At 37.5% G+C, this 20,856-nt stretch overlaps 1 protein-coding gene across 2 annotated transcripts in view; it reads right to left on the minus strand.

The window, feature by feature from the left end:
* The window catches only part of LOC129721814 (roundabout homolog 2-like), a 289,428-nt gene that overhangs the window by 75,473 nt on the left and 193,099 nt on the right, over positions 1–20,856 (minus strand). For both annotated transcript variants that reach the window (XM_055674825.1, XM_055674824.1), the window contains exons 3-6: positions 10,355–10,648; positions 10,121–10,239; positions 9,875–10,058; positions 9,229–9,498 (exon numbers count right to left, since the gene is read on the minus strand). In XM_055674825.1, the coding sequence (XP_055530800.1) occupies positions 9,229–9,498; positions 9,875–10,058; positions 10,121–10,239; positions 10,355–10,648 (867 nt within the window). The remainder of the gene's footprint in view (positions 1–9,228; positions 9,499–9,874; positions 10,059–10,120; positions 10,240–10,354; positions 10,649–20,856) is intronic.

Raw genomic sequence — 20,856 nt, forward strand, 5'->3', positions numbered from 1 at the left:
GATAGAATAAAAAAATGTGAAAAATTAAAAATAAGCTGATGCATTTGTCTAGACGCACCTCAAGTCAACGTAGTAAAAGCTCAAACTTTCTAAGTCAATCAGTTGGCTAATACTTTGTAGCTTCTTTTTTACTCATCATAACTACAAATACTCTTCTGGGCATTGAATTGACAAGGTTATGGGGAGTATTTACAAAGATTTGTTGCCAGCATTAACGTTTGCATGATTTAAGGTCGTTTACTATGTTGAACTGGTGTTCATTTGCGTAAACTCATGCAGCCAAGATACCCCAGAGGTTCCTGATCGGGTTGCAATCCGGACTACATGCTGGTCCATCAAGTACGGCGATGTCAGTTTCAGAAAACCAGGCCTTGGTTGTCTTGCTGAAATACAACCGGTTCATGCATAGTAGCCACCAAGTATAGAACCAGAATGTCTTCCAGAAGCTTACAGTAGCTGCTTGAATTGAATTGAAGCTTCTCGTCATATTAAAATCCTCTCCATACCATAATTTTTTCCTCCTCCAAAATTTCACATGGGTCAAGTGACATTTAATTCCACAAAATCTTGCCAGTATTGACTGTAATAGTCAGGGCCATCGAGGTTATTTTTTTCCTGATGAGAAATGGCCTGTGACAGTCACTACTGGATCGATTTGGCGAAATTTAATGTCTCTCGATCTGAGCGAAATTTTGGTGGAAGAAAGGTTTTGGTAAGGGAAAGATTTTCTAATGACGAAAAGTTTCCTATCTGCTAGATCACCACCAAAATGTATTCCAGCAACTACTGCGAGCTTCTGGAAGACGTTTTGGTTCCCTACTTGGATTATATGGATGAACCTGTTGTATTTCAGCAAGAAAACGATACTATTCATTTTTCCGGATAAACCAAGGCTTGGTTTTTATAAAAGACATCACCGTACTTGATGGACCAGCATGTAGTCCGGATTGCAACCCGATCAGGAACCACTGGAGTATCTTAGCTGCAAGAGTTTACGCCAATGGATGCCAGTTCAACACAGTAACCCTTAATCATGCATACGTTCATGCTGGCAACAAATATTTGTAAATACTCTTCATAAACTTGTCAATTCAATGCCCAAAAGAGTATTTGTAGTTATTATTAGTAAGGGAGGAGCTACAAAGTATTAGCCAACTGATTGACTCAGAAAATTTGAGCTTTTACTACGTTGACTTGAGGTGCGTCTAAACGAATGCATCAGCTTATTTTTAATTTTTCGCATTTTTTTCTCTATCAAGTGCACTTTTTTCTGAAGAAATGATGCTTTTTGTTTTAGTTTATGTTATCAAACAAAAATAAGTGAAGGCATTCAAAATCCAATTTGTTTTGAAAGAAAGACCTGTGAAAAACATGGTGCGTCTAAACGAACGCATGTCACTGTATGGTATAACAATTAGCTTTATTTTGTTTTGTTGCATTTTGTCTACGTATAGCTTATTTTGGAAATAGAATTCAACTAGAAGTTTCAAACAACTTGTTTGATCAACAATTTAAGATGCTGTAAGCAGGTGTGAGATTGTACCATACAAACCTATTGTTTGTCAGCTAATGGTAATCTAATGGCGATCAAAAGATCAAACTTTCTTGAATAAGTTTCCTCGAAAACTAAACCAAGAAAGACTAGTCTTCTGACCCGGATGAGATGGCCGACAAGTCACTGGTTGAAAGGCACAATATCACCTCGGTTGACGGTAGTTATGTTCTTTGGTTTTAATAGGGTGATATTTAGCCTCCTGGATTGGTTCATCTCCAACAAGTAGTTTATCTATAAAATCCCAAATCTTCGGCTCAAACCTTAATGAATGACTTTTACAGTTTCAGGCGGTTTCTCCGTTTTCCGTGTTTCTTTCTCGGTATGATTAAGCCCGTATGAATTTTATTCTATTTTTCATCTCCCCCCTCGACTATCTGTGATAACCTGGGACATAAACACAATTCAAAATTAGTATCGGCCTGATCTATTGTCACCATTGTTTTTTGAGAATACTTAGAACAATACAAAAATTAATGGAAATAACAGAAAAAAATGCAGTCATGAGGTTTCCGACGTCTTCCTATCTACAACGTTTTCCGATATGTTCTGTTTTATCTTTGGCTAAAAAACTGTGTGCTCAGAGGCCAGCCGTTTTCCTCAGTAACTTCAACAGAATATTAGCATCACTCAAGTTTCGATGATATTCATTAAAAGTTTAAAACAATTAAGTCCGAATTTATAGAAAAAAATAAAATTCTATACAAAACAAGGCCATTTTGACTAGGTTGACCGAATTATGCGGCTATAAATCTAAAACCTGTTCTAAAACTTCTAAAAAAAACAGACTTTCGTCTCGCAGAAAAGGACCATTTTCCTGATATCGAAGTTCACCTGTACTCATCGTTCGTCCTCGTAATAAGTTGACTTTGGGGAGCTTCGTATCCTTAGTAAGCGGGTGGTCGTGGGTTCGAATCTAAGTAGAATCAGGCCATTTGGTTACCAAAGGACTTTAGCATGGGTTTATTCGCAGGCTTCCCCCCAAGTACCTTTCCTTCAATCTGAATTCTACAGTATGTACCTCTATTGACTCTCCTTCTAACAAAAATAAGTCACTGTTATAATAAAACTGGTGTGAGTAACGTAAGAAGGTTCTCTCCAGGGAATTGTAACTAGGCGTTATTGTTAGGATGAACAGAGGCTCGGAATAGTAGAGTAGTAAGCTTGAAACGGAAAGGTAAAACTTACACACAAGCACGAAAAGAATGATAAGCGTATCACTTACTTCAATAGTGATACTGCCAATAGCATGAAGGGCGGAGTACAGAAAACACCTGGGCAATGTCACAATAGATCTAATCTCTGGTCGCAGTGATGAGTACACACAGGAAAAAAAAGTTAACTTTTTTGTTCGATTCCATCGCTTACCACGGTGACATAAACTTCTAATTTCAGTCACGTGTGGAGATGCAGAGGTAAACTCAGTCTCCGACAACAACGACTGCTTCACTGCCTTTTTTACAACCTCCTTTCTCACCCTAATGACTGTAAGAACGTAGCCGGTGCCGATCTATACTAAGCGGAAGCTACTAGGAGCGGTCATTGAAGTCAAGCTCAAAATAACAAATTAAGAATGCATTATTCCAGTACGTCTTAGCCGAGGGTTTACGTACCTTTTTAAGGTTAACAAAATAACGATCAAAGTTAACAAAATAACAAAATAACGAATGAAAAAGTCAGCTAACAATGCAATTCTGGAAACCCAGCTGTCAAATTTCTCTTTTTCACTACTCCCATTTCTTTATTTCTCTCTTATTCTCTCTCTTTTTTTTCTTTCTGCTTCTCTTTCTCATTCCCTTGTCTCTTTCTCTCTCTCGCTGTTTCTCTCTTTATATCTCTGTCTTTATCTCTCTTTATCTCTATCTGTTTCTCTCTCTATCCCTATCTTTTACTCTCTCTGTTTCTCCTTTGCTCTTTTTTTCTCTTTCTCTCTTTCTCACTTTCCCGCTCTCTTTTTCCTCTTTTTCCTCTTTTTCTCCATCTCTCTTTCTCTCTCTCACTCTCTCTCTTCCCCTCTCTCTTTTCCTCTTTCTCTTTCTATTTCTCTTCCTCTTTCTCTTTCTCTTTCTCTTTCTCTTTCTTCTTCCCCTCTCTCTTTTCCTCTTTCTCTTTCTATTTCTCTTCCTCTTTCTCTTTCTCTTTCTCTTTCTCTTTCTCTTTCTCTTTCTCTTTCTCTTTCTCTTACTCTTTCTCTTTCTCTTTCTCTTTATCTTTCTCTTTCTCTTTCTCTTTCTCTTTCTCTTTCTATTTCTCTTTCTCTTTCTCTTTCTCTTCCTCTTTCTCTTTCTCTTTCTCTTTCTCTTTTTCTTTCCCTTTCTCTTTCTCTTTCTCTTCTTTTTCCTTTTCCTCTTACTCTTCCTTCTATCTTTTTCTTTCTTTTTCGCTGTCTCTTTTTTTCTCTCTCTCTTTCTCTCTCTCTCTCTCTCTCTCTTTCTCTCTCTCTCTCTTTCTCTCTTAATCTCTCTCTCTTTTGATCTCTCTCACTCTAAATCTCTCTCTTAATCTCTCTCTCTCTATATATATCTCTCTCTCTCTTAATCTCTCTCTTAATCTTTCTCCCTCTTAATCTCTCTCTCTCTCTCTTAATCGCTCTCTCTCTTAATCTCTCTATCTCTCTCTATCTTAATCTTACTTTCTCTTTCAATCTCTCTCTTTCAATCTCTCTCTCTCTCTCTCTCTCTCTCTCTCTTAATCTCTATCTCTCTCTCTTAATCTCTCTCTCTCTCTCTTAATCTCTCTCTCTCTCTCTTAATCTCTCTCTCTCTTAATCTCTCTCTCTCTTAATCTCTCTCTCTCTTAATCTCTCTCTCTCTTAATCTCTTAATCTCTCTCTCTTAATCTCTTAATCTCTCTCTCTTAATCTCTTAATCTCTCTCTCTCTCTCTCTCTCTCTCTCTCTCTCTTCATCTCCCTCTCTCTTAATCTCTCTCTCTCTCTCTCTCTCTCTCTCTTAATCTCTCTCTCTCTCTTAATCTCTCTCTCTCTCTTAATCTCTCTCTCTATTTATCACTCTCTCTATTTATCTCTCTCTCTCTCTCTTTATCTCTCTCTATCTTTATCTATCGCTCTTTATCTATCTCTCTTTATCTCTCTTTCTCTTTCTAAATCTCTCTATTTTAATCGCTCTTTATCTCTTTCTCTCTCTTTCTCTTTCTAAATCTCTCTATTTTAATCGCTCTTTATCTCTCTCTCTCTCTTTCTCTATCTCTCTCTATATATCTCTCTCTCTCTTGATCTCTCTCTCTTGATCTCTCTCTCTCTCTTTATCTCTCTCTCTCTCTCTCTCTCTCTCTCTCTCTTTATCAATCTCCCTCCCCTTATCAATCTCCCTCCCCTTATCCCTCTCTCTCTCTCTCTCCTTTTTTCTCTCTCTCTCTCTCTCTTTATCTCTCTCGCTTTCTTTATCTCTCTTTATCTCTCTCTTCATCTTTCTCTCAAAGTGTTTCTAATTTCGATTACGGGTTTCTCTCCCATCCCGTCACGACTGATTTTTGAAAAGGGTTTATATTAAAATACACTAAGGTCGCTTTTACGCGGATTCCGGAGTTTACGCGGTTTTTTTTACGCGGCATGTATCCCCCGCGTAAAAGCGACTTCAGTCTAGTATCGATGATTACAAATACAGATCGGACTCGATTATATATCAACTTGGTCATATATGATTCGATTATCTATAATTTTAGACTCGATTATATATAGTAGCAATTTTTTTAATTTTAAACATGACTTATCTAGAGCTAATATGTCGTTTATGTTTTATCCATAAAATACGTAGCACTTGATGGAGAAACGCAAAAAAAAGAAAATTAAAAATTTGGAAAAATTTTGAAATAAATATAATTTCAAATATAAAAAAATTGGATTTATTTTAACATTATAAATTTCAAATTTTTTAAGAATTTGAGGAATCCCTGGGCAAAAGTAAAACCTTGAGGATGCTTGATTGCATTCTAGGTCCCAGGGCTTGTCTGCATCTTTACAAATCAATGAAAGATGCACAAGAGTGTTACTTAGTTGTGATGTTGCAGACCAAAAGCCAATTGAGTCATACCAACAGTATGTATCTTTGTGAGCAAAACTTCGAATTTACCGGGAACAGCAGCTATGTCACTCTAAACATCAAAAAGGGTTCTTAAGTCGTGTATTGTAACTTTAAATGCTATAAATTACAAAATAAATGATGGCTTTTGACTCAGGACTTTATGGGAAACAATATCACAAAGATACTGCACTTTGATTTGTCCGGATAAGGTCTGATAGAGAAGCGATTGTTGTTTCTGTTTTTGTCTCTTTATAGGCCTTATACCTAGTTACAAGGGGACGAATGGGAGCATGGAAACCCTAACAACATCCCAACTTACCAGAAGCCTGCATCGTTGAACTAATAACAGTTTATATTTATTTATTTTTATTTTTATTTTTTTTTATTATTATTCGTTTATTTATCTTTTTCTGTTTTTTTCTTTTTTTTCTTTTTTTTTCAACATGCAAAGTTGGCTTCTAATTATATCCACTCCCTTTCATAATAGGGTAAATAACAGAGTCTTGGTGCCTTGGTGGTGAATACTAAATACAGGAGTAAAAAACTGTCCTATCGTTGAAGACATATAAGTGACAAAGGAGTTATACAACCATATACAGGAATCGGATTATGCGCTGAGTGATAGCAAATCTTATTGCGACAGCATAGGTACTTCACTTGTTCCTTCTGAGCTCAACGGTCTAGAAGACGTCTTATAGGCCAAACTCAACGTAAGATAAACGATCATTTAATTTATCAGAGGTGTTGCGTGGCTCATGTCACATGTGCACCAAACATTCATTCGAGTTCTTTTTCCTTAAAATGAAATAAGAAAATCAAACCAAAGTGTTTGATGCTTCAAATTGAGGGGTTTCACTAGTGTGCTTACTTGTTTTTGTAGGTTAAAATATTTCGATTATTGCACATGCTTGGATATTAGGGAATAGGGGGTATCTGTGCAGTGCACAGGTGGACCCAACGCCACTGTAATTTATTGATCACATATATACTTTCAATCTGCCCACGGAACACCCAATAACCCTAAATTCAACACAAACAAACACAAAAATACGACATGACAAACAACGTAGACCAAATGACCGTCTCAAACTGCCTATCTCAGATTGACGAGCAGATTATGATAGCTTATTTAAGGCCGGTGCTTAAATGGTTCCCCATAGACCAATCCGTCCGGCATAATCGCTTGAAGATCTATAGGCCTTACGGACAAACCCCGACCACTACGGTCCTACGGGGATAAAAAGGAAAAAAAAGGAAATAAAGAAAAATATAAAAAAATTGGATTTTTTAATTGGATTTAAATTTTTAAGAAAAAAGAAGAAATCTGTCTTTTGACTTTTAGGGGGATGAATCAAAAATAATACTCTTCTTATTTGTTCGAAAACAGTGAAACATTTATTTGAAATAAGTATAAAACTTTTTTTTCTGATTCAATTATATAAGCAACTCGATTATATATAGTAAAAAAAATCGGAGACTATATATAATCGAGTCAGACCTGTATTTCTGGAGCCGGAAAGGTTTGTTTGGTCGGTGTGACGTCTTCGATAAAGTTGAACTATTTAATAATTTTGTAATTTCGAAAATATATACTTCGTAGGATTTTTTTTTGTCAAGAAAAACAACCAAAAAACATAAAAAATTACATTTGTCAACACAGGTTTTACCCTAGCGCTTAAACTGGAAAAAAAAATAAAAATTATAGTTTATAGCTTAAGATGCCCCTAACAAAGATAACTTTTTCAGAGACTTAAATGAGTTTCCCAAATGAGTTAAGCAGCCACACTTTAATTAAAGTACTGCAGCTCAGAAACAATCGGTTGTAAGGAAAAACTAGCTTTGCAGAAAACTTATAAACATAAATTATTTTAAAGAAAAATGTTTTTTCATGAAAACTTAAAGTTGTAACAAAACTCTTGATAAAAAAAAAATTAGGCCAGTTTTTCTTATAGTTCCAATCTATTTTAGCAACTTCAGTTTTTTGAGTACAGTCATACCTCGATATAAGGCAACCTCGATATAACGTAACTCGATATAACGTAACTTTTACCTCGATATAACGTAACTTTTCTCAATTTTTCAAAATTAAAGTGCAACAATTATTTTTGGGGTGTATAATGTTCCGAATAAATGTTGTAAGTTAGTTTTGAAACTAAAAAGTACCGTTAAATGGGGTAAAATTGACATTTATTTTTCCAATGTTTTGTGACTGGTTATGCTTGTCTACGAAAATTGTTTTAAAGGGACATAAGACAGGTTTAAATATAATTTTAGGTGAAGGAAAATAAGTTTTTGCGCACTTTTGAGTAACCAAAAAGAATTTTGCATCAATAAAAAAATAATTTTTTTCGTGCTTCGATATAACGTAACTCGATATAACGGAACGAAACTAAAAATAAAGTTGCCTTATATCGAAGTATGACTGTATAATTCTATTCATATGATTTGGAGTGGTTCTGCTAATTATTTCCAAATCATAGGCTCATGGCGACTAGGTTTTAAATGTGTACGCTTCCGAGTCATTTAAGTTCAAATTACCAATAATCGATTAAAATTTTGCCTATTATTATATCATATTGCTCGAAAACAATCTATTGTGGTAAAATTTTCGTAATTTTTTTTCTTGAAGAAAAAATCGTTCGTCGTACACTTGTTTACAACAAGTGTACGACGAACGACGTTCTACATTTTATTAGAAAAGATCATAACTTATTAATTCATGTTATAGTTATTTGTTAGACACTGTATCTTACGATCGTTCTATTTTTTTTAAACTGCAACAGTTTAAACTTGTTATAAAGAATATCTTATAAACATGTGTGACTTTTGTTCCTGTAAGTTCTGTAAGTCATTAAAAAAATTAAAATTGAATACGGAAATTTCTTAAAAATACTGCGTAGTAATCAAAATGTTAAACAATTTGCTCTTTGGATAATTAAAACAAAAATTCAATCGTGTGTGGTTATGTTTTTAAACTAATCATTAAAGTAAATATTCTATTCGTTTTTTTTAAAAAAGTAGGAGAAATCAAAACGACTGGTGTTTGATTTAATTTACTTTACTTTTTAGTGCAATTTTCCTAAAAAATCTGCATCTTTCATTTTCACTGGACTTTTTATTTCCATTCAGTATTTTTTTTAGTAAAAAATACCTAGTTTCTGAATACACAAATGTAAGAAAAAAATTGATTAATTATAATGCAATCTTGTATGACATTTAAAACTAAAAAAACGTTTATTGTGTTTCGAGCAAGCAATGCTAAAATGTGAATGAATATTTTGATTTTTTATGTGTCCTGTAGATTTGACGGCAAACAAAATTTTAAAAGTAATTCATCGCTAATAGTGTTGAAAAGTCACAATTTCTGAATTCCCTAATTTTATTCGCTCTCCACCATTAAAAATGACATTATCAAAAAACAGCACAACTAAAAGTTGATTGTTACTGCAAAAACAAACATTAAATTATGTTTTCAAAAACCACATGATACAATTGTATCACATTCCAATTCTCTGCACTCTCTGCAGTAATAAAACCTTTACATATCGCCAGGGAATCACAAACAAGCCCTCCACAGTATACGGCCCGAAGCGCAATAAAACCTAACTCGCGCAATTCTATGGTAAATACTCACTGTTTACGACCAGATTGGCCCGGGCACTGATCTGTCCGACCCCATTGTGCGCCTCGCAGATATACTGGCCCCGGTCGTCCAGAGTGGCATTGCGGATTATCAAACTGCGGTCCTCCTCGAGGATGTCGGCCCGCCCGACCGGAATGTGACCGTTTTCCTTGCTCCACAGGACCTGCGGAAACGGATCACCTCCGACGGCACACTGAAACTGAACCCGGTGCCCCTCCAGTACGGTTACGTCGATCGGTTTCGCCAGGAAGTACGGTTTGACTGGAAGAGGGATGAACATTTCCGCTGATTAGTTTCTAGTTTTCGGCTGATTGGAGGTGTCGTAAATTATTGTGCTAATTTGGAGTGGACAACCTGCCCATTAGGGAGCCGAAAGGCTTAATAATTTAATTTAATATGATAATTTGAACCGGTAAAGATGTGCGGATATTTATCACTACACTGACAATAAGAATGTTTACACCAAACTGCGAAGCTAATTAATCCTCTGAAGAGGCGTATCGAAGCGTGTCGAAAATCCTAATGGCATTTTCTCGATAAATAAGGCTCGACATGGTTGCCACACTCGATTCGGATGATTTATGACAGCTTCTCATTAACAAGGATTTGATTCATGCCGTGGCAAACCTCAGCTTACCTTGCACGGTGAGTCTGGCGTAGATGCTTTCCCGTGATCCGACCATGTTTTGTGCGATACACTGATAGCGTCCAGCGTCACCAGACCGGACGTCACTAATTAGCAGATTACCACCGTCCACGACCCGCACTCGGGCCAGCTCCTTGCTAATCCGATAGTCGTCCAGTTCCATTTGAATGTCATCCTGGCGAGATAGAAACACGAAAATTAGATTCTCGAACTGTCCTCGAGTCGATTAGTCGTTACCTTTTTCCAGAAGATAGTCGGTTCGGGATTGCCTTTCGGTGCGCCACATTCCAGCAGCGCTGTTTCACCCGCCGCTACTCGGGTATTTTTAGGTTCCACCCGAAAATCGTCGCGTAAAACTATAACAAAACAGCGAGTCAGAAAAAAAGAAAGAATCACACGTTATCATTATCATCATCATCGACGTCATCGAAATGAAACGACCGGCAGCCAATTCAACCGGCCAATACCCACCAGCAACCTGAAGCGTCGCGTTCCGGCTGTGCACCGTGCCGGCCTTGTTGCTGGCCACGCACCAATACACGCCGTCATCCTGCTCCTTTTTGCTGTGGACCGTGCGCAGGAAAAACAGCGACCCGGAGGGTAACAGCACGTGGTTCGAGTCCAGCACGACCATTTCACCATCCTTGTACCACTGAATCACCGGTTGCGGTTTCCCTTCGGCCTTACAGTTCAGCGTCACAGGGTCATTCTTCGGTACAATGGCATCGCTCGGGTGCTCGGTGATGCGCGGCGACCGGTACTGGGCTGGAAGTAGAGGAAGAGTAAACAAAAGATTAGAAAGCTTTATCATCCCCCCGTTCGATGGTTGGTGTCCAGCCTCACTCCTGGCCTGATAGGCGATTCGGCTGACTGGGAAAACATCGATAGCGAAATTGATCCTTGTTGAATCAGGGATCGGGACAGACTTGCCAGATCATACCGTAATGCCGCATTACTTTTCATGCTGGTGTAAGAGGCAACAATTCGGCTAGAACTGGCAACAGAGCATTGAATAGAAAAGCTCGACAGGACGACGCTCGACGAGGGAACTGTTTCTGTTGATTTTGCAAATTTCATTCTCTCCGTGGCGGCCAACTGACAGCTTCATCGCAGCCCAAACTGACTGCCTTGGCAGGTCCGACAAGCTTCTGGATGGATTTTCCACTTTATTGGAGATTTTCTCTAGTGAGTTGAGTTGAGAGCAAGGAACAGAGAGATGACTGGCGGATTATACCTTCGCCGTTTTGCGACTGGTAAAGTACATCACTGTTTAGTAGACGGGGGTGACGTAAGGGAAAAAATATTCCAATTTACACAGTCGGCATGCTCGAAACTGACTGTTATTTGGCTTGTGTCGGTTATCAGCCAGCCAGTTGCTAGTGGAAGCGCTTACATAGACAACTTTCAACCCCGAAAGCCTTTCATCTTCGAGTATTATATTCTCTGGATGACCCAGGACCCCTTTTCGGTAGCTTATCATACAGAGGAAGAAACTCGCACGAATTACGCTCGGTGCACCACGTTACTTTCGGGCTACCGTAACCATTGACTAGATAGATTTGATTAAAGTTTAAATATACATTGCTCCCGCCCTTCATCGCATGTTGACCACACCGAATGGAGCCGCACGGTTCAGTGTTGCTTCTTGCTAAATGGAAAGTAAGACAAAGTTCTGTCCCATTGTAGAGCTGACTTTGGACTCTCAGCAATCCCGGTAAGCTCATACAAATTTGTTCGAGCAAGCAGATTATGACGGAACAGCTGCCCTGAAGATCATGCAAACCACGGCGGTGGAAGAGGAAGTGATTTATCAAAATTAAATGGAAGTTTAACTGGCAGCAACATGGCTTCGGTACAGAGCGGAGCGTATAGAATCCGGAGAAATGAAAATGTTATGTCAGTCAACAACCAGCCTCGGGGCGAAGATGACGTCGAGAAATGACCAAAGATTTATGACAAGGGTGCGACTTTTGCGTTTTCTGTCTCGCTCGTTGATGCTGCTGGGATCGTTATGGATTCGTGAGACTGACGGAACAATTCTAAGGTTGGTTCACTGTTATTATTTGTTTTTTTTTTTACAGTCCAAACGAGCCTAACTTATTCAATCACAGGAAGCAGTAGGTGTAGAACGAATGCGAAACTCGTGCAGGAACATTTATCTGGACCATTAATGAACCAGTGGATGTTGCATATGGATGTTACGGTGATTCGTCTGAGAATTTGTATGAATCTTGAATAGTCAATTATTCGACAATCTCACTGGTTATTCGTTAAGATTCGTTCCACAATCAAGCAAAATACAAAGAGCCTCAGTTGCTTTTCAAATCAGAGGTTCTGAGTTTTTGACTAGTCACAAGATAATTAAACATTTTAGACATATTGAACACTTTTGACATTTTTGATATTTTTGATTATTTTGACATTTTTGACATTTTGGTATTTTTGACATTTTGTCATTTTTGACAGTTTTGACATTTTTGACATTTTTGATATTTTTGACATTTTTGACATTTTTGACATTGTTGACATTGTTGACATTGTTGACATTGTTGACATTGTTGACATTGTTGACATTGTTGACATTGCTGACATTGTTGACATTGTTGACATTGTTGACATTGTTGACATTGTTAACATTGCTGACATTGCTGACATTTTTGACATTTTTTGACATTTTTGACATTTTTGACATTTTGACATTTTTGACATTTTTGACATTTGTGACATTTTTGACATTTTTAACATTTTTGACATTTTTGACATTTTTGACATTTTTGACATTTTTGACGTTTTTGACATTTTTGACATTTTTGACATTTTTGACATTTTTGACATTTTTGACATTTTTGACATTTTTGACATTTTTGACATTTTTGACATTTTTGACATTTTTGACATTTTTGACATTTTTGACATTTTTGACATTTTTGACATTTTTGACATTTTTGACATTTTTGACATTTTTAACATTTTTGACATTTTTGACATTTTTGACATTTTTGACATTTTTGACATTTTTGACATATATGACATTTTTGACATTTTTGACATTTTTGACATTTTTGACATATTTGACATTTTTGACTTTTTTGACATTTTTGACATTTTTGACATTTTTGACACTTTTGACATTTTTGACATTTTTGAAATTTTTGACATTTTTGAAATTTTTGACATTTTTGACATTTTTGTCATTTTTGTCATTTTTGACATTTTTGACATTTTTGACATTTTTGACATTTTTGACATTTTTGACATTTTTGACATTTTTGACATTTTTGACATTTTTGACATTGTTGACATTTTTGACATTTTTGACATTTTTGACATTTTTTGACATTTTTGACAATTTTGACATTTTTGACATTTATGACATTTTTGACATTTATGACATTTTTGACATTTATGACATTTTTGACATTTTTGACATTTTCAAAATTTTTGACATTTTTAACATTTTTGACATTTATGACATTTTTGACATTTTTGATATTTTTGACATTTTTGACATTTATAACATTTTTGACATTTTTGACATTTTTGACATTTTTGACATTTTTGACATTTTTGACATTTTTGACATTTTTGACATTTTTGCTATTTTGACATTTTTGACATTTTTGACATTGTTGACATTGTTGACATTGTTGACATTGTTGACATTGTTGACATTGTTGACATTGTTGACATTGTTGACATTGTTGACATTGTTGACATTGTTGACTTGTTGACATTGTTGACATTGTTGACATTGTTGACATTGTTGAAATTGTTGACATTGTTGACATTGTTGACATTGTTGACATTGTTGACATTGTTGACATTGTTGACATTGTTGACATTGTTGACATTGTTGACATTGTTGACATTATTGACATTGTTGACATTGTTGACATTGTTGACATTGCACAATGGTCCAGAAACCAAATTTAGGGGGAAATTTGGGTCTAGAGCTCTATAGCAGCCGAATATAGCTCCGAATTAGGATGACCATAAAAAACGGCTAAAAAATCGATCAACTGGTTCAAAAGTTATGAATTTTTTTAAATAACATACATCGAATCGATGTATGCTATTTAAAAAAATTCATAACTTTTGAACCAGTTGATCGATTTTCGATCTTTTTGGGTCAAATTAAAGGTAATTACGTCTAGTTATAAAATAAAACTACCAAAAACTAAATCTGGGTGCTTTTATATGCATAATGTATAAAATTATTGAAATTTTCGTTTTGTTTTTAAATTGAAATTAACTCAAATTTAAAAAAAACATATTTCTAAAGTTCTCTCATTTATAGAGTCAAGTATGCCCATCAAAATGAGACCAAGAGATAATTTTTTATGTTTGCCCCAAAATGAATGACATACAAATGAAAAACGCATATTTTTTTATGAAAAATATTAATAACTTTGAGTAAAATTGAGATATTTACGATATCAGCATTGCAAATTGTTTCTATTAAAAAGCTCTAAAGTCGTTCAAAGACAGTTTTGAGATGAAACTTGAAATAAAAAGTTAGAGCGTAAAACATGTTTTTTCAATATAAGTCGGTTGTTTTCAAATATAGAGAAAAACTTTGTTTTACAAAGTTACTTAAAATTAAAGGAACTATAACATTGTAGAACAAATTTTTCTTCTATCTATAAAGATAAAAAGTTAGATAGTTGATTGCATCTAAAATGTTGGTCACCCTAATTTTTGATAATTTTTCAATGAGCGCTTTGTCATATGTAACAACTTTGTAGACGAAAGTTTTTCTCTAAAATGTTGCTATAGAGCTCTAGACCCGAATTTTCCCCCTAAATTCGGTTTCTGGACCATTGTGCATTGTTAACATTGTTGACATTTTTGACATTTTTGACTTTTTTGACATTTTTTTTTCATTGTTGACATGTTTGAAATTTTTGACATTTTTAGCATTTATTTTACATTTTTGATATTTCTGATATTTTTGACTTTTTTGACATTTTTGACATTTTTAACCTATCAACTTTAAAATCGATGTCAGCGGTGCCATTTTTATGGTTTCAGGTATTTTGGTACAATAACTCTTTGGACATTATATGCTTGCCCTGTGAAGATTCAAAATGGTAATTGAGGTCGATTTAGGCGGCATCCATAAAGTACATCACGCATATAGGGGGGAGAGAGGTTAAGAAAATCGTGACGATGTGTGACGTAGGAGGGAAGGGGGTATAACGTTGCGTGACGCCTCATGAAAAATGTTTAAAAATAAAAAATTGACTAGAACAATTGTTTAGTATACCCCCTCTTTATTCACAACTTTTTGATTGTTTAGTATACCCCCTTTTTATTCACAACTTTTGAGGCATCAGCAGAAAGTCTTGATTCTTCGAATGGGTCTGACGCAGTGTTGCCACATTTTCATCTATACCGGGGAGGGCTGCGAATTTTCACTGTTGGCAACAAAATATCGTTTGAAATTGTAATCTATGAATATCAATTTCAGTACGAACGAGCCGAAAATAAAATTATTTCAAGCTTCAATAAGTTAACAGTGATAACACCGATTACTGCGATTTCACACGCGTTGTGTTGTTTTAGTGATGCTTAGGTGTTTTAGGAAGAAAATATTCATCTATTTCAACGATTCTTGGCCATTATCATTTTTTTCACTGGCATGATTTTCATTGAGAATTGACACGGGTGACACTCAATACTAATTTTAACTTGAGAGAATAAAATTGCTGTTGTGTCATTTTCATTTTGTGGTTTCGAAATTTCACAAGTCTGGTACTGAGAGCTGGAAAATCCTGTACATTTGTACTATTTCCGACAAAGTTTAGACTAATCTTTTCAAGACATTTGATAAACCTGTACTTATTTGTACTTTTTCACCAAAATCTGTAAACTGTACTGTACAAAATCTGTGCCGACAAAGCGAAAAAATCTGTACATTTTCAGAAAAAAATGTACAATTGGCAACAATGGTCTAACGAGCTCGAGTTGATGCATAAAAATCAAGCTTTCATTGACATATCTAAGGCTACTGAAAAATATCCGACTACAGCAATCGGAAACCATTCCTGAAATCGGTGGAATTTATTAACGATGAGCGAGATGTTCTTTTTTTGTTGATTTTGCTTGGAACATTAGGTAAAGAACTCCGATTGGTAATTAGATCTTATGCTTATTTGTTACAAATTTCGCAGCCTACTGTGTTAACGTACAAGACAATTGTGGGGCTAGCGCTACGACTCTGCTGACACTAGGGGTAAACAAGGTAAGACCGCTTACCGTAGTTTCACTACCAAGTTGTATAATAATCGAAAAAATTCTTTAACATGTCTATTACAGTATAATTACATAACATTTTGCACCTCTTTCTTTTTTGATAGTGCGCGAACGGTCACAGAAATAATCAAAAACAACCTTTCAGCTGGCAACCAGTCAATGCGCTATTGTTCTGCGGCTACGGAACTTAAGGTTTTTCTGTCTAAAATCTATTGTTTTATTCGAGAATATACGTTTAACCGCTTGCCTGAATCTGTCTTCTTTCGGATATATTGAAGGCTGTGAGTAATCTTGTAATTTTGACTACTTTTTCGATGGAATATGAAAATGTTAAAGGTAAAGGGTTAAAGGGTAAAGTCGCCCACTATGCATGGGGTAAAACCGCCACATATACAACTGCTTGTTGTTTTACTTCGAGACCCAAATGCCTCGACACTACAAGGGGAATATTTACAGGATCAGTAAAGCAATTTCAAGCCACATAAGACATCGATGTTAATCGACCATTTTCGATTTGGTTGAAGATTTTCTTGTAATATTTTTTTAAACGCGACTAATTTTTGAAAAAACAAAACTTGTGTAAAAATGGTATTGATAAACAAAAATAATTTTAGAGCCAGGACGGTTTATCTGATCGATATGACGTCTCCGGCAGAGTTGAAAATAAAGGTTTTTTTTTCGAAAAAAGTATACACTGCAAAAAAATTTAAAGAAAAGATATAAAAATAGACTTTAATTTTTTTATTCAGTTTATTTAAAAAAATCATGTTTTTGCCTGCAAAATCTACAAAAGGTAAGCTAAAATTTGATGGTTGTTGGATCATGGAGTAATAGAAATATTAATAGCTCAAATGGTTGGCGAATGATTGGACACGTGTCACTTGAGATCCTATTGTGGTTATTCACCTCTGTCCAGCAACTCCTATCCCAACCTCCACGTGGTGCCGACCGGGATACGAGTGACCTTAGCGGAGATCGGGTAACCAACCCCGGTGGAAACTTTAGTCGTATGCTGACTGGGAGGGGGGAACGTACGCGGCTGTTTCCCCATGTTAGGGGCGGCGTACAACAGCGTCTGATCCGGAGCGGGCGGCTGGATCATGAAAAGCGGTGTCTCGCCAGCTATATCAAAGACGGCAGCCCCGTCGCGAGACTAAGTATCGCAGCCATAGTAAGGCAGCATACCGAATATTAAATACTACGAACAATCCAGATATAAATACGGAACGGAATAATCGACATGGATCTAGGTGAATGACAAAGGACAACGATTATTGGAAACTCGGTACTTGGAATGTAAGGACTCTACTCGAACCGGCACGCGCAACTATCTTGACTAGAGAGATGCGGAAGGTGAATGTGTAGGTTGCAGCTATCCAAGAGGTGCGGTGGCCGAAATCGGGAGAACGCGAATTCCGAGCAGTAGATCCTATTGCGGACACTTCATTTAGGTACCACATCTATTAAAGCGGCGGCGTGAAAGCAGAAAGAGGAGTCGGTTTCGTACTAATTGGAAAACAGATGAAGCGTGTCATTAGATGGAGGCCGATCAGTGACCGTATATGCGTGTTTAGAATTAAGGGCAAATTCTTCAACTACAGCCTAATAAATGTGTACGCACCGACCAACGAGAAACCCGATAACGAAAAGGAGGATTTCTATGAGCTCCTGGAGAAGACATACAATGAGTGCCCAGGACACAATATAAAGATTGTCATTGGAGATGCAAATGCACAGGTCGGGCAGTAAGACTTCTTCCGCCCCGTAACTGGTAGGGAAAGCTTCCACTCTACTACGAACGACAATGGCCTGAAGGTTTGTTAATTTCGCTGCAGCTAGAGGGATGGCTATCTGTAGCACTTATTTTGCACGCCGGAACATACGTAAGCACACCTGGATGCACCCGAATGGAGAGTTTGCTCTCAAATTGACCACGTTCTGATTGATGGACGGCACTTTTCAGACGTTACAGACGTGAGGTCGTTCTGAGGACCGAACGTTGACTCGGATCACTGTTTCGTAGAAGCCAAAATCCGCCCGACTGTCCAAACGTGTCCAAACGTGTTGAAATCCAAACCAACGAGGAGGATGCAGTTGAACATCCAGCGGCTATCAACTGAGGGAGTACTCGCAGAAGGTTGATGAACGGATTGGGGAAAGAGTTGAAGGGAACTTGAATGAACAGTAGAGGCACATCCACAGTTCGATCAGCACTACAGCGCGAGAAGTGTTGGGTACAACTGCGGCAGCTGTGTCCAATGAGTGGTTTGACGCTGAGTGCCAGCGAGTGACGGAAGAGAAGAACCGCGCCAGGGGTCACATGTTGGCAACGGCTGTGACTCGTCAGGGCATGGGTAGATAACGAGATGCAAGAGCCGCTGAAAAGAGACTTCATAGCCGGAAGAAACGACAGCATTGGGAGCGTATTCCTGCGAAGGTGGAAGGTTGCCTCTCCAGGCACGATGCGAGGAGCTTCTACAAGAAGGTCAACGGAATCGGGAATCGAAACGTGTCAGCCCCTGTCATGTGCAACGATAGAGAGGGAACCTGATAACCGATAAAACAGAGGAAGCTAGGCGTTGGAAGGAACACTTCAGTGTGCTGTTGAACGAGGGAGGGAAACAGTGGAGTCGAAAGGAGCAGGATGATTATTGAGAATGATGGTCAAGCTGTGGATCCACCATCCATGGACGAGGTGAAGAAAGCAGTGAGGGAGCTGAGAAATGGAAAGGCAGCCAGGAAGGACGGCATTCCCGCCGAACTCTTCAAAGTCGAGAGCGAACAGCTGTATCGTGCCATGCATCGGATCATGCTGAGAGTGTGGTCTGATGAAGAATTGCCCTCGGACTGGTTGGAGGGTCTTATATGCCCGATCTACAAAAAAGGTCATCGCCTGGACTGTAGCAATTATCGGAGCATAACTGACGTTAGATGGTTTGAAGCAGGGTGACGGGTTGTCGAACTTATTGTTCAACATCGCATTGGAAGGTGCTATACGGAGGGCTGGTGTGCAGAGAAGCGGCACCATGATTACGAAGTCGCACATGCTTCTCGGTTTTGCCGACGATATCGACTTCATTGGTATCAACCGTAGAGCTGTGGAAGAGGCCTTCGGACCTCTCAGGAGGGAAGCTGCGAGATTAGGACTTGTCATAAACTCTGCCAAAACGAAATACATGGTGGCTTGTAGAGTGCGTGGTAGTCCGTCGGAGGTTAGTGCTGCGTTGGTGCTACATGGGGAAACATTTGAAGTAGTCGACGAATTTATTTACCTGGTAACATTAGTGACATGTGACAACGAGGTTAGCCGTGAAATGAAGAGGCGGATAGCAGCCGCAAACAGGGCCTTTTACGGATTACGTAACCAGCTAAGGTCCGGCAGTCTGCAAATCCGTACTAAACTTGTACTCTATAAAACACTGATTCTTCCGGTGGATCTCTACGGCCATGAATCATGGACGCTGAAAGAGGCTGATTGGCGAGCTCTTGGTGTTTTTGAGCGTAGGATTTTGCGTTCAATCCTTGGTGGCAAACTAGAAAATGGTGTTTGGCGCAGACGCATGAAGGTACCAGGCATACAAATCGGCGGATATAGTCAAGCGGATAAAACACTGCAGGTTTCAGTGAGCTGGGCATGTAGCGAGAATGCCGGATGAGCGTCAAGCGAAGGCTATATTTAGCAGGAATCCCGATAGAGGTCGTCGACTTCGGGGTAGACCCCGCACTCCTTGGATGTGTGCTGTCGACGAGGATGCACGCGAAATAGGTGTTAGGGGCGATTGGAGGATAGCAGCCCAAGACCGAGGGACATGGCGACGTATTCTGGATTCGGCACTGGATCGATTGTCTGTCTGTCGCCTCAAAAGTAAGTAATAGCTCAAATTTTGTAAAGATTTTTTTTTGGCGGTTTGTTTGATGTATAGAGTCGTTGGTAATTTTGTTCTTCAATAAAAAAAAACATAAAAAATTTAAAATATGAACAAAAAATTAATAATAATTATTATTTCTCTTTACATAATATGTCTTCAAAAAAATCATACAGACAGGTTTAATGAGTTTTTATTTTAGCTTGAAAACAGATTTATTATAAATTGAATATCTGGAGAACCCCCAATTCTAAAAATCTATTTATTTTGAAAACCACAAAAAGTTACCTAAACATTGATTTGAACTTGGATAGTCAAAAAACAAAAAAAAAGTTAAAACTTAGAAAAAAAATTTTTTTTCAGATTTTCCACAGTGTATATTTTATTAAAAAAAATACCATCTACAACTTTGTCAAAGACACTATACCGATAAAATCGATCTTTCCCCGCTGGTGGGCGGGCTACCCCGCATGAAAAAGATCTGCACATTTTCAATGCATTGTTAAAATTTAAAAAAAGCTGGAAAATAAACAGAAATTTTTCAGTTCTTATTTTTTAAATACGGGTATTGAATAGAAGAACCTCTTAGCGAAGAAAAAATGAAATTGCAGCCGCAACTTATTGTTCTATAAACAGAATTGTTTAAGGGGGCGGTCTTACCCCGCTTACCCCTAACGGTTTCTCCAGAGCAGGGATATCAACTTACAACAGAAGACTTGTTAGGTCAGTATCGAACCTCGATACTGCTTTTTGGGGCAGAACACTCACATCTGCATTCTTTCAATAGGGAAGGGCAGTTGCTGTGACGTGACGTACTTCTTCAAAAAATTTGCGTGACGTACAAAATGGATG

The sequence above is a fragment of the Wyeomyia smithii genome, chromosome 2 (genome assembly GCF_029784165.1).
Source record: "Wyeomyia smithii strain HCP4-BCI-WySm-NY-G18 chromosome 2, ASM2978416v1, whole genome shotgun sequence".
Lineage (NCBI taxonomy): Eukaryota > Metazoa > Arthropoda > Insecta > Diptera > Culicidae > Wyeomyia > Wyeomyia smithii.